Source organism: Equus przewalskii, chromosome 25 (genome assembly GCF_037783145.1).
Source record: "Equus przewalskii isolate Varuska chromosome 25, EquPr2, whole genome shotgun sequence".
Taxonomy (NCBI): domain Eukaryota; kingdom Metazoa; phylum Chordata; class Mammalia; order Perissodactyla; family Equidae; genus Equus; species Equus przewalskii.
In genome coordinates, this window is record NC_091855.1 from 36,133,394 (window position 1) to 36,147,008 (window position 13,615).

General features: G+C 56.2%; 1 protein-coding gene across 3 annotated transcripts in view; it reads right to left on the minus strand.

Annotated features, from left to right (window-relative positions):
* The window catches only part of ASB2 (ankyrin repeat and SOCS box containing 2), a 44,149-nt gene that overhangs the window by 14,314 nt on the left and 16,220 nt on the right, over window positions 1-13,615 (minus strand). For all 3 annotated transcript variants that reach the window (XM_070594004.1, XM_070594006.1, XM_070594005.1), the window contains 4 exons: window positions 8,203-8,301; window positions 5,477-5,643; window positions 4,448-4,603; window positions 2,024-2,269 (listed from right to left, as the gene is read on the minus strand). In XM_070594004.1, coding sequence (XP_070450105.1) covers window positions 2,024-2,269; window positions 4,448-4,603; window positions 5,477-5,643; window positions 8,203-8,301 — 668 coding nt within the window. The remainder of the gene's footprint in view (window positions 1-2,023; window positions 2,270-4,447; window positions 4,604-5,476; window positions 5,644-8,202; window positions 8,302-13,615) is intronic.

Consider the following 13,615-nt stretch of genomic DNA (forward strand, 5'->3'; position numbering starts at 1 on the left):
GGTAATTTTTGAGTTTCGATGACTGATTTCTGGTCTAGTGGGAAGAGCACAGGCTTTTACAAGAGGCAAGAACCAGTTGAAGTTTCTGTTTCGTGGCTGAGAACCTCTGGGGCCCCAGGCAGCCTATAGGAGCCTCTGTTTTCTCATCTGTGACCAGGGATCATAGTACCTACCAACCAGCGGTGCTGCGAGGAGTAAAGAGGAGCATGTGAGTAAACGTCTGGGGCAGCCTGAACGTCTGTGTCCCCAAATTCCTATGTTGAGACCTAATCCCCAGTGTGTCTTGGGAGGTGGGGCCTTTGGGAGGTGATTGGGTTGTGAAGGTGGAGTCCCCATGGATGGGATTAGTGCCCGAATAAACGAGACCCCCGAGAGCTCCCTCGCCCCTTCCGGCGCGTGAGGACACAGTAGGAAGACAGCCGTCCGTGACCAGGAGCAGGCTCTCTCCAGCTGTCTACAGGCCACCCCGTCTGTGGCATTCGGTCACGGCAGCCTGAATGCACTGAGACACTCTCCCCGCACAGAGCCTGGCACAGAGAAGGGCTCAGCACAAGCCAGTTCCCGGGGACGGAGGCCCCGGGCACAGGGGCTGGCTCTGGCTCCACCCTGATGGTGCTGACACGGCCGAGCTCCCTAAGTCAAGCTCCCTGGAAGCCGGGACCCTGCCACCAAAGCTGCCTGCTCACACGAGAATCTTTAGATTTGAAAATGGACTCAGCTCTCAAAGAGCACAGACCCTGTCTCAGGGTGTCGGCAGGAGAGCTGCGCAGAGGTTTAGAGTCCACCGGGCCCCCTCGCCCCCTGGGAGCCCTCCTTTGGCCCAGCCCCCTGGTCTGGACTCCCCGGACCCTGCCTGTGCCTCTTTGTTCTCAAGCTGGCAGCCCAGAGTTGTCCCGGCTGCAAGGAGGTGCCTTGGGTCCGTTTTCCCAACTGCTCAGGCACGTGCTGAGTAAGTGGATGCTTATCCGGGCAAATCCCACGCTGGTGACTCTCGAGGCCTTGGTGGCATGGCCGAGTGCAAAGAGCGTGCAGTTCACAGTCAGATGCAGTTCGCAATCCTTTAACCTCTCTGAGCCTCAGTGTCCTCATCCACAAAATGGGATGAGGACACTGCCGACCTCCTGCAGCTGTGGGGAAAACCCCACTGGGCTGTTCTGGGGTCATGCTTAGTGCAATGCCTGGCACCTAGTAGGTCCTCAACAAATTATTCCCATTCAGCCCCAGGGTCTGGATTACCTCTGGCCTCTCTGTTGCTAGAGAGGGAGGGTCACTTCCTATGCAGAGAGAAAAGAAATCAAAAGTGTTCTTGGGGGAGACCAGAATATAATGCTCTTTAACCAAAAGAACATATGCTATTGTCTTGGGTCCTTCTGTTACCGGGCCATCATAATGCAGGCACTATTATTTTATTTTGTCCCATTAAGCGAACAAAGATTTTTCACAGGCAAAGAGTGCAAAGACCAGGGTTCAAATCCCAGCTCTGCCATTAATTTGCTGTGTGACCTTAGACAAATAACTTTCCCATCCTGGTCCTTGGTTTCATCACCCATGAAACGAGGACGTGACCCAAATGTTGTCTGAGGTTCCTTTGGCCCTGAAGTGTGACATGGTGAGAAGAGAAGTGGTTGAGGTGTCAGGAGACCCAGAGTCTTGCTAGTTCTACCACTAATTTGCTACGTGACTGTAAATAAGTCACTTCCCCTTTCTGGGCCTCAGATTCCTCATTTTTAAAACGAGGATGTTGGGCTAGATTAGAGATGGTGAATACGTGGCATGTGCGTCACGCCCTCCAAGTTTCTGCCTGATTACAGGCTTCCCTTGTAGATCTCAACACATTTCCCTCTGAGCCTAGACACAGCCTCAGAATCCTTCTCAACACAGCACTCCAGGAGGATACTATTACTCAATCAGAGTATGTCCACAAGATGACACCTAAACTTGCCTTCCCTTAGGGCTGATCTCTGAGGTCCTTCCCAGCTGGGCCCCTTGAGGCCTCCATGACACAGGGACCCCCACCACTCACCGTGCTTGGCCAGGAACCTCAGGGCCTCCAGCTGCCCGCTCTGGGCAGCCACGAACAAGGGAGTGATGCCGTAGGCATTCTTGGACTCCACCTTGGCGCCTCCGCCCACCAGGATCTCCATGACCGGCAGGTCGTTGCGAGAAACAGACTCGTGCAGCGCCGTCCAGCCTCGGTTGCAGCGGTGGTTGGTGTCCGCGTTGTACTGCACCAGAATCCTCACAGCATCCACGTTCTTGCGCTCACAGGCTGTGCCCGGGGAGAAGCAGGACGGTCAGCAGGGCCCCCGGCAGCACCTGGCCAGCCAAGACTTCATTCATCCATTCGTCCATTCACTCATTCATTCATCAGTCATTCACTCAACAAATACCCACTGGCTCTGTGCTGGGGTTCGAGTCCCTGTGTTAAACCAGGACATACACTAAAAGGAGCAGTAATATTAGCAACGATATTTGCTGATGTGTACATGGCACTGGTTCTGTGCCAGCCACTCTCTTCTAAGCACTTTACAGGATTAACTAATTTCCTTCTCCCAACCACCCTTGAAGGATGGAGTGTTAGGCACAGAGAAGTTAAGTGACTTGCCCAAGCTCACACAGATAGTAAGTGGCAGAACCGGGATTCAAGCCCAGGTAGTTAGGAGCAGAGTCCCTGTCCCCGGAATGTTCCGGGATGCCCCTAACTTGTCTCCCTTTCCAGTGTTACCTGCTTCAGTCCTCCCCACTGCCAGGGCGGGAAGAGGAGGAGGAGGGCAGTGCCATATTCCTGCTCAAACCCCCCAAAGGCTGCTCGCTAAAATTGGGGTAAAATTTCTCTTCTGAGTGCAGCTCGTCTGTCTCGACTGGCTCAGACCTCCCTTTCAAGCTTCCTCTCTCTCCAGACTCTCCCAGCACCCTTGGCTCTGGCCAGACTTTTCACCAGGGAGCTGGGCGTTTGTCCAAATCAACCACCCCCGGAAGATTCTCCAGGCCTGTCGGAAGGAAGGTGAGAAGGAAGAGAGGGGCTGCCCGTGTAGGGCTTCAAACAGAACCCCAGGCGAAGCGCCACACCCCTCTGTGAAACGGAGGTCATAAGACCCTCCTGAGAGGGTGCTGTGGGAGGACAGAGTGAGGTAGTACGTGGAAGGCTCCAGCACAGGGCTTAGCACATAGTAGGAGCACACGCAGGACCAGGCCCACGCTTCGGCTGTGACTCGCCCAGCGTCCTGGGAGTTCTCTCTGGGACAGCCAAGGGTCCTGGTGACGGCTCCGGTGCCCGGGCGGACCTGGGTTCTGGGAGACGTTTCTACTGCGCGTCTGCAGTGGACTCGGTTACGAGCTACCCGGTTCCTGCTTCCCACGGAATGTTCCAGATGCTGGATACAGACATGTGGGAAATCGGGGATTTCTGTCATTTCCATAATGTAAAGCTCTATCATTTTTGCAAGACCCAAGGCTGCTTGCTTAAGCGTGTGGGCATGAGCTAGACGCTTTTTAGCGTGGTAGTTCAGCGTGTGGTGCTAGCGTCCAGACACCGGAGTCTAAATCCCACCTCTGCTGCCCCTGGCTGGCTGTGGGACCCCGGCTACCTCATTTCAGGTCTCTGTGCCTCGGGTCCTCATCAGTAAATTGGGGGTACTGGCGGTGCGTACCTCATGTGTAGATGGATGTGAGGGTAAACAAAGGAACAGCGCCTGGCACAGAGTGAGCGCTCGACCAATGCCAGCTGCTGTGGGTATTCAGACTTTGCCTGGGCACTGCTCAGGCAGCCAGGGAACGTCCTGGATGACATGCTGAGCAAACCCGGCGTTTTTAATTTTCTTAAACATGCCAGAGGTGCAAATTCTCTCTCATGCCTCTTTGCCTTTGCCTGTGCTGTTCCCCCTGCTTATCCAGCCGGTAAATTTCTCCCGTTCAGGCTCAGCTCAGCACCCTGTTCTGTGGGCGCCCTCCCCCACCTCAGGGCTCCTCCCCTGTGTTCCCAGGTGCCTCAGGCCAAGCTCTTCATCGCCACAAGCTGACTGCCACGTTATCTGTGAGTGGATGCCCACCAGAACGTATCTTTTCATCTCTGAGCCCCTGATGCTCCTCGGGGTGCCTGGCCCGTGGGAGGACTTGGGGATGTTGACTGAATATGTGCACAGACGAACTGAATCATTTGTTACATGAGAGCTGGAGGGGCCAAGGTCAGGGCCGAGTTCCCAGGGCAAACCCAGGAGGGTTAGGAAGGATTATTCTCCTTATTCAGGAGGACGCTGGCTTCAGGGGGCTGGGCATCTGCCCCAGACCAGCAGGGACGAGCAGGACTGAGTGATCCCACAGCTGGCTGGCTCCTCCGGACACATCCGAAGAGGGTCGGGTCGCCTCCTCCAAAGTAGACCCCTCGGGGGTTATGACTTTGGGAGCAATGCTCCCAGCCCACCCAGTTTCTGGCCCCCCGGAGGCGCACCTTTGTAGAGTGGTGTCTCTCGGGACTTGTTGGAGATGTCGGGCTCAGCCCCGGCCTGGAGCAGCGATTGGAGGCAGTCCAGGTGTCCCCTGCACGTCGCCAGGTAAAGGGCCGTTTCCTCCTGCAGGGTGCGCTGGTCGATGGTTGCCGGGTACGCTGGGGAGGACAGAACAGGAAATTCATGAAGGATGAAGATACCCATCGCCCCCACCACACAGCAGCGGTCCCCTTTCCCTCCCAATTCCGAGGACAGACATGTGTGGCATCTTCAAAAGTTTACCATCCAGACTGCCCTCATCCTCTTGGCCCTGGGCTCAGTCGCTTTCACAGGGCTGGTTCAGCTTCCTGGTCGTATTAATCCAGCTCAGATGCCACCTCCTCTGGGAAGCCCTCCCGGGTTGGGCCTTCTTATTCTCTGAATGACCCTGTCCTTCCCTTACACTCCCACCAGCAACTGCTGGAAGCTCAGGCTCACGCAGCTATGTCTGCCCTGGAGTGTGGTGGGCTGTCTGGGGTCCATGCTGCTTGAGGGCAGAGGTAACTCCTGCCTGCATGTGGTACCCGACCACATATAGCTTCGGGGAAAGCTGAGGCTCAGAGAGGAGGCCTGATTCGCCCAGGGTCCCACAGCTGTGAGGGATGGCCTTGGCGGGGCACAGGCACAGCTGCAGTATTCTCCACACCAAATCAGCCCCTGGAACATTCTGGAACAAGTTGGCAGTGGCTCTCCCAAAAGTCAGCCCTTCCTCGTTCCTTTTCTAGGAATTAGGCTCTCCTGTCCTGGGAGGCCTGGAGAGGAGGCAGCCGGGAACCAAAGAGTGAGGGAGGGTGAGGGTGTTGTGGGTGGGGTAGGGGCAAGTCACTTCTTCTCCCCCAACTTGGTGACTTCAACTCTGCAACCGGGGCGATAACTCTGCCTTGCTCCCCTTGCCAATGTTGTTGTAGGGCAAAGCACACGAAGCTGCAGGAGGAAGGAGCCCTTGGCCCTGCGTCCCGTTCCCCCTCTGGCTGCCCCCGAGCCCCCCTCACCTTGCTGCAGGGCCTTCAGGCAGCTCAGCTGGCCGTAGTAGGCGGCCTCGTGCAGTGGCAGCCAGCCCTCCTTGTTGGGCTCTGCGAGGTTCTTCCCCTCCTTGATCATTGCCTTCAAGGCCTCTTCATCGCCTTCCTTGATGGCCTTTAGCACAGGGTCCACGGGCCTGCGAGACCAAGGGGCGGGTCACTCAGGGCCCAGGCAGGGCTGAAGCGGGGCCAGGCAGCCTCTCTCCCAGAGAGAATGAATGCAGGGCCTGGCCGTGGCGAGGAGCCAGCCGGCTGTGGGATCACTCAGTCCTGCTGGTCCCTGCTGGTCTGGGGCAGATGCCCAGCCCCCTGAAGCCAGCGCCCTCCTGAATAAGGAGAATAATCCTTCCTAACCCTCCTGGGTTTGCCCTGGGAACTCGGCCCTGACCTTGGCCCCTCCAGCTCTCAGCTCCATCACGGCATCCTCAGCCCCACCATCTCAACCTGCCTGCCCAGGTCAGCCTCTCCCTGCCTCTGCTCATAAGGCCTCACATAAGCACAGCCTTTACATGTCTTTGCGTGGTTACTTGACCACTGTCCCTTTGAGACAGAGCTCCTTGGTGGCCGAAAGAGAATTTGGGGACCCCCTCTGTCCCCTTGGCGTCCAGCAGCTGCATCTATTGTTACACCAAGACCATTTCTACCAAGAGGAGTTGGGCACACAGTGCCAGCCTCCAGAGAGATGGATAACCAGCCCCACAGGAGGTTTCAGCGATAATTAAACCCCTTCCCTGAGGGCGACGCTCCCGCATTTACGACGTCGTCCACCTTGTGGCCCGCTGGCCCTTTGAGCAGCTCTGAGACGAAGGCACGGACCCCTCAGAGGGGCAGTCTCTGCAGTGAGCACCTCTCTGGGTTCTTCCCAACTCCCCTCCTTGCTCCTGACCCTTGTCCTCAACCCCAGAACCTTTAGCTGCTGAAAGACTGAAATCCTTAAAGGATTAATAAATGTGAAGCCTTCGCTATTTGAAACTTCTGAATGTCAAAAGATTTCAGGGCTAATGTGAAATGATAACTTCTTTGCTTGGCTCATGAAAGCCACTTTGTTTGCTCATTCATTCATTCGTTCATACCCTAAGCTCCCTGCCCTCCATCCTTGGAGAGTCAGTGAGGACCAGGACTGCTGTGGCTCCAGATCCACTCCTGGAGAAGGTTCTGCATAAATGGTCCCATTTCCCAGATGGAGAAGGTGAGACTGCGGGCAGGCCTTGTTCCCTGGGCCGTCACCTGCATCAGGGGCCAGGACAGGCCCTTTACCCTCCCAGTGGCTTCCTCCAGCGTGAGCGCACTTCCTCCTGACTCTCAGCCTCTCTGGTTATTAATAGCTGCAGCACAGATGCCATTTAAGTTTCAGACCCGGCAAGGATGATGGGTGACTGACCAGATAAGCCCTGAGTCCCCATCAACGCCATTACTGCCACCTTGATGAGTTCCTCTTACCAGCGGCCAGAGCAGCCTCTGTTGGCGTCAGGAAAAGCCCCAGTGGGGTATGTGTCCCGTCCTTCTGGGGAGGGCTCCCGTGGGGCCCCAGCTGAAGTGTAAGAGAGGCGGGCTGGCTGCTCTTGTGGGCGTGACGTGTGGGCAGTGTCATGAGAACACTCCCGGGACCCACACCCAGCGTGGGTCTCGTCCAGCTGCGGGGCACAGACCCTGGAGCTCTCCGGCGCACACTCCAGCGGCTTCTCCGTGGGCTCAGCCAAAGTCCCCACCCCAGGGAGGGTGCGGGGAGGCCGCTGGGGGTGTCAGGCCATCAGAGACTAAGTAGGTAGACAGGACCCTGTAGGCCACTCTGTCCTCTCCAACCTTCTTTCACAGAGAAAGGAGACTCAGAGAGGGACAGCGACTCATGGGCTGTCACACAGGAAGAGGCAGCAGTGCCGAGACTAGAATCTGGGTCTCCCTTTTCCAGGCTGTCAAAATGCCTCCCAGCCGCACCAAGGGCAAGGGAGCGGCAGGGTGTGAAAAGGGCTGGGAGGAGAAACAAAACACTGGCCAGTTGCCTCCTCCCCTCTCTGCCTCATAACTAGAAGGAAATTGGGATTCCAGCGATGGGGCCCCTCTTTTGCTTTTAGCTGCTTCTAGGGTCACTATGGGCGAGCAGAGAATAGCACAGAGCTATTTTCCATGGACCCACCGAGCCCAGCACCCCGGTGCCAGGCAAACAGAACGCCTCCTGCAGCTCACATTATTCCTGGATTTAGCACCTGGCACTGAACAAATAAGGCAACAAAGCAACTTGAAGCCTGTGGGTGTGGGCGGCGCAGATGTGCTCCGATAAACCCCGCTGATGCATGGGGGAAACTGCGACAAGCAGAGGTGCCTGACTCCTCAGCTTCGGCTCTGAGCTCCTCTGAGTTTCTAGGGCCGTCTCCTGGATCTCCTTCATGCGGGGTCCCCAGATTCAGAGCCCCTGGGGCTCCTCCCGCACACAGGGCCCACACTGGGGGCATTTGGGGTTAATCACAAGCACAGCCGGGCTGGCGGTTCCTTGAGGACGGGAGTCTGTGACCACCAAGTCCAGCTCAGCTGGAGCGGCTGGGTCTCTGGGGGACACACCTGGGAGGGGTGTGCCTGGGAGGTCCCTGCAGAGTGACCACGCTCCTGAGGGCTGTGGGCTTGCCTCCCACCCTCACCCCATCCACCCCAGTTGGGAGAGTGGGCCTGGATGGTCCTGGGGCCGGGCGGGGGTCACTTACGCCAGCTGGGCGTTCTGGCTGCGGCTGTATTTCTTCATGACCTCTTGGAACAGGCCCATGGGAGCCGAGGCCGGCGGGCTCTCAGGAGGCACAGTGGACCTGGAGGGTGCAGGGCAGGAGTGAAAGAGGGAAAAATACTCTGCATATGAGAAGCGGGTCATGGCTGGAGGCAGAAACGAGGATGGAGGGAGAGCGAGGGGGAGAGACTGACGGACAGACACAGGGCTCTGAACCAAAGCAGATGGCTGGGTCCTCTCTGTGTGCTGGACACAGCTGCTGTGTCTCTGGATTATTTTTGGCCCTTGGAGGAAGCCCTGGGAGATTCAAATGACCATATAAGACAACAATGAGGTTAACCTCACCCCTACTCCCATGGTGCCCCTCCCCAGCCAACCACACAGGAGGCAGATATGAAGCAAGGTGACATTCTTCACCCAGGAAGATGTGAGAAGTGGTCAGGTCTCAGGATGAAAGTGGCTCGTTCTCGGGCCTGGCCAGGATGGGTCCCAACAAAGATGCACAAGAGATTCATGGGGGTCGGGGCACGGGGCAGCAAAGCTGGGAAGCCAAGCCGGGTCTGTGCCCCCACTCCCACCTCTCTGGCTCCTCATTAGAGGGTCCTGCCATCCCAGGTTCAAACAGAATAGAGGTTCCAGCAAAAGGATGCACAAGGAAGGTCAGTGGGGCCAGAGCTTGGAGTCAGACCGACACGAGTTCAAATCCAGGCTCTGACACTCCCTGGCTGTGTGACCTTGAACAGGTTCAACTTTCCTGAGCTTTAGCTTCCAGAACAGCCCGGTCTCAGAAGGCCGGTGAGACCTGAGTGAGTGAATGGTGTAAAATGCTGAGTGGAGGGCCAGGCACAGGGAGGGCTTGACCCATGTCCACCACTCATTTTTTCATTATTCCACCTTTCTGAGCCTCAGTTTCCCACCCCATGAGCTGTTATGAGGATGAGCGGGTGAAAGGTGTTGTGGCCACTCCACAAATCCAGGTCAGTTGGGTTTGTAGTGAGAATGGGGCATGTGGTCCACGCTGGCCCTCAGGTCAGGCCCTGGTGCCTTGGACACCCCAGCAGGCCGGATCTCGTCTCCTGTGCCCCTTTGGAGGTGCCCTGTGGGATTAGGGAAGACATTGCTACTGGCAACCGGCACCTCGTGGGGCATGGAAGTGATGGAGCTGTGACCCTGAGAAGGACCCACACTCTTCCAGGACAGGCCAGAACCTACAGATTGTGTGGATACCCTCGGCAAGGCCCGAGCGTGGTGGGAGGGCCAGCGGGCAGAGAGAGAGGGGAAGCACAGCCCATTCCTTTGCTTCAGCTCATCTCGGTGGGGGGCTCCGGGCCAGCCCTCTTCATCCTCCTCATCACTGTCCTAACCTTCGACCTTTCTTGGGTCCCTTCCGCTTGTCACTGCCTACCTTCTCCTGAGCACCCACCAGGTCGAGCTTGGCACCACGACAAGTCCCATTCGTTTGTCCTCATTCATTAGCCCTAGAGCGGGTGCCCATGTCACTGCCTTTTACAGCCGAGGACACTGAAGCTCTGAGGGGTGGCTCGCTGCCCCAGGGTCACATGCAGCGTCGGCTGGTAATCGAGCCGAGAGTCAGACTCGCATCTTCGGCAGAGGTCCTGACACCGTGCTCCCTCCTCCAGGGGCCTGGTCTTTTCCCGGCTCTTCGTCCTCTCTCCAGCTCTCAGGCCTCCACACTGCCAGGCTCTGCCACTTTGAACAAGCCCCTGCTCCTTTTTGTGCCTCAGTTTCTTTGTGTGCAAAATGAGCAGGCAGGACCAGACCGGGGGTTGCCCACCGCCGTTGTGGCCGTGCAGCCTCTGCCGAAATGATCTCGTGTGGAAGCTCAGCGTGTCAAGCGGATCTGAGAGACCACATCCTGGGGACGCCGGAAAGCTGCTGGTTCAGTGTCGTCACCCGCACTTGCTCCTGGCCCTGAAAAGGGGAGAGTGCTGGGCAGGCTGGAAGGTGGCCTGGGGCCTCGGCAGTCCCCAGCCCCGTTGTCTTGACAAAGCCCTGGGCTTTTGTCTCCACATGGTCCTGGGGTCCCGGCCACCTTCATCACTGGTCCATGTGTGGCCCCTCATCACTTATTGTTGCAGAATGTTTTTCGCAGGGTAATACACACTGGTAAAAACCCACGCACCACCCTAAAACTAGGATCTGTCTCTGATTGCATAATCAAAACAGCAACAACAGGACAGTGAGGCTGGTGAGGGTGGCAAAGAGATGGTGATGACATTCCCTTGAGATCGGGCAGGACATCACTCATTTCCATCCTCCCTGCCACCTGGGTGGAGATGGGGGGTGTGTTGTTCCCACTTTGCAGAGGAGGAAACGGACAGACTGAGTTCCACGCAGGAGAATTTCCCAGCTCCCACTCAGTGCCATGTCCCGAACTGGGACCTGGGGAGGCAGATCGATAGGACACTTCTTTTTGTTGATTCCCAAGAGGTTCAGAGGCCAACGGGGTGGGAGACAAGGACACACACAGCCACAGAGCTGCAGGGGAGGGGCTGAAAGAGAGGCCGGAGGACTCGTGCTGGGAGCCCTGAAGTTGGGTGCGTGAACTTGGTTTTAGGGGCAGGCAGGATGGGTGCTCCGAGCTGCTGGGTGGCGAGTCTCAAGCTGGAGGGGGAGCCAGGCCCCTGCTGGATTCCGAGCTCTTGCCATCAGGCTGCAGGCCCCGCTTCCCCTTGGGCCCAGAGCAGGGGAATTCCCAGCGCGCTGAGTCATCAGAGGCGAGAGGAGCCTGGCGGGATGTGGGTGCAGGTCATGACCTGGAGGAGGCGAAGGTAGGGCCCCTGCGCTCTGTGTAGGCGAGCAGCTCGGGGGTCAGGAGGGCATCACCACCACCCAGCTTTCAGCAGCCCTGTCCTGGAGTCCAGCTGGTCCCGGCTCCAGACACGAGTGAGGCTCGGGGAGAGTGAGGAGCAGGGCTGTGATGACAATGCCCCTAACCTCTCAGTGAGCCCTGTCTGAGTTAGTAAGAAGCCCAGGCCAGCCCCAGGAAGTGTATTAAATTGGGCTGGACCTGGCTGAACGCAGGTGGCAAGCAAGCATCTTACTAGTGGAGGGAGCTAACAAATCAAGGGGCTCCTCCATCCCCCCACCAGGCGGGGTCCCGTATTTGTTCTCTCACTGGTCCTCAAACCAATCCCACATCAAGCACGGGTGTCATGACTGGCACACTGCCTGGCACACAGTAGGTGCTGGATAAACTTAAATGAAGGAAATAAAACAAACGAAAGCCTTTGAAGGAGTGATATCCCACATGGCATTCTTGGTGCCATGTCGTTTCACCCCAAGACCTCAGATGCCTGGAGGATCAGCCCCTCCCTCTTGAGTAGAGGGAGGAAGAGCTCATATGGTGGAGCCAGCTCCACCCCCATTCCCACAGGTCTCTGGAGTCAGCCTCCCACCTGGAGAGTTCTGCGTCTCCCTCACCCACTGGCCAATCCATCCTCCCTGGGCTGGCCAGAGAGGAATCGCACGTGGAGAACATGTGCTCAGAGCTGCAGCAACTTCTGCCTTCCCATCACTAGCTGAGATGTGTTGGGTGCTGGCTATGTGCCAAGATGTGATAGGCACACGGCCCAAAGCACCTCATTTCATCCTCTAGTCCACTTTGTGAAGGGGATGTAATTGGTTCCCTTTTGCAGATGAGGAAACTGAAACTCAAAGAGGGCTGCTTCCTCTAGCCTGTTTGGTGAACTCCTATTTATCCTGCAAAGCCCACCTCCTTGAGTAAGTAAGTCGACACTTTCTATGTCCCTCTGAAACCAAGGCAAGCCTCTTGGCTGCGCCCTTCCTATTGGGTCATTAGGTACCTGGGCCTTTACCCTCATTAGACTGTGAACTTGGGGAGGGCAGAGACCAGGCCTGATCGACGTCCAGGTACGGAGAAGGCACTGGCCCATCAGAAGTGCACAGTAAGTGTGCGTGGCTTGATTTGAATTGTTTGCTGCTGTGCACACATCGGCCCAAGCGAGTTCCTGCTTCTTGCTTTCTTCCTTTATTTTCTTAGAAATGTAACCTTAAATAAATTGCAGAAGTTTAAACACTGTGAAGACCCAGCTTCCTGGACCAGCTCTGGCTGGTCCATCACGGCAGCCTCGGGGCCCCGCTTTCACAAGTGCACGGACCCCACTTCTCCCTGGGATGGGCAGCTGGGGCTGCCTGAGTGTTGGCACCCTCAGTGGGCCGAGGCCTGGCGGTGCTCCTCGTGCATGTTTCCAATGGCATCCCTCACATCACAGTGGGGGAGAAGCCAGTGGGAAAAGGGCTTCTCTGGGATGCTGATCTGCCTTTCATCTCTAGGATCCCAAAGACTCAGCTGACCTTTATGTCCACAGTCGCCATTTTGTCACAAGATGATAACAATAAATTACATTCCTAGAGAATTTTATTGGTTTCCAAGTGCACTTGTTTGTCTAAAAACATTCACTGGGCACCTGCGATGACCCAGGCTCTTGCTGGGCACTGAGCATACAAACATACAGTGAGCAATGTCTGCTCCCTGACCCCAAGGAGGTCACACGGTGCAGTTGGGGACACTCTCAGGAGGCCAGATAATTCCCTCCTGGGGTGACATGAAAGGCAGTCAGGCCATGGGCACTCAGCGAGGCAGGAGGGGAGGTCCATTCAAGCTGTGGGGTTTGGGGAAGGCTCCCACACCTGCCTTATCTTATTTGCATTTCATAAGAACACTGCTCGGTGGGCTAGGTAAGGTTTTGTTATTGCCATTTTAGGGATAAGGCTGTTGGGGATCAGAAAGGTTAAGTAATTTGCCTAAGGTCACACAGCAAGTAAGTGACAGAGGAAGAATTCCAACCTCCAAACCCACTTCTTTTTCCACTCTCATCTGCTGCCTCTTCATTCATTCCTTTATTCACCCATTCATTGGCTCACAGACAGCTATTGGGTGTTGCCATGGGTCAGGCACTGTGTGCTACACACGAGGCTTCACACTAGAAGATGGTGAGGCCCCTGGCCTCAAGGAGTTGCCAGGAGATTTTCACATATTTAGGAATATGAGGTAACTATTCAGGTTCAAAATGGATGCGGCTTGAACCAAAAAGCCTGACATGGCCTATCAAACATACGTCGTACCTCTGCTTAACCATCTGTCCCGGGTTAGTCCCTTTCCCAACATCACAGTCGTGTTGACCTGCTAATACCTTTGAAACTTTCACGAAAATGTGTCCCGGGTGTGTTTAACGCATGTTCTTTGTTCTAAAAAGACGTAAGGCTGTACTGAAAACCCTGCTTCTCCAGAACGCTTTCTAAGGCGTTCCCGGGTGATAATCCGCACTCCGGCTCAAGTAAACTCACCTTATTTCTCTTATCTATAGGATGGTTGTTGGTTATTTTGCGTCGACAGAGTTCACAGGTTAATG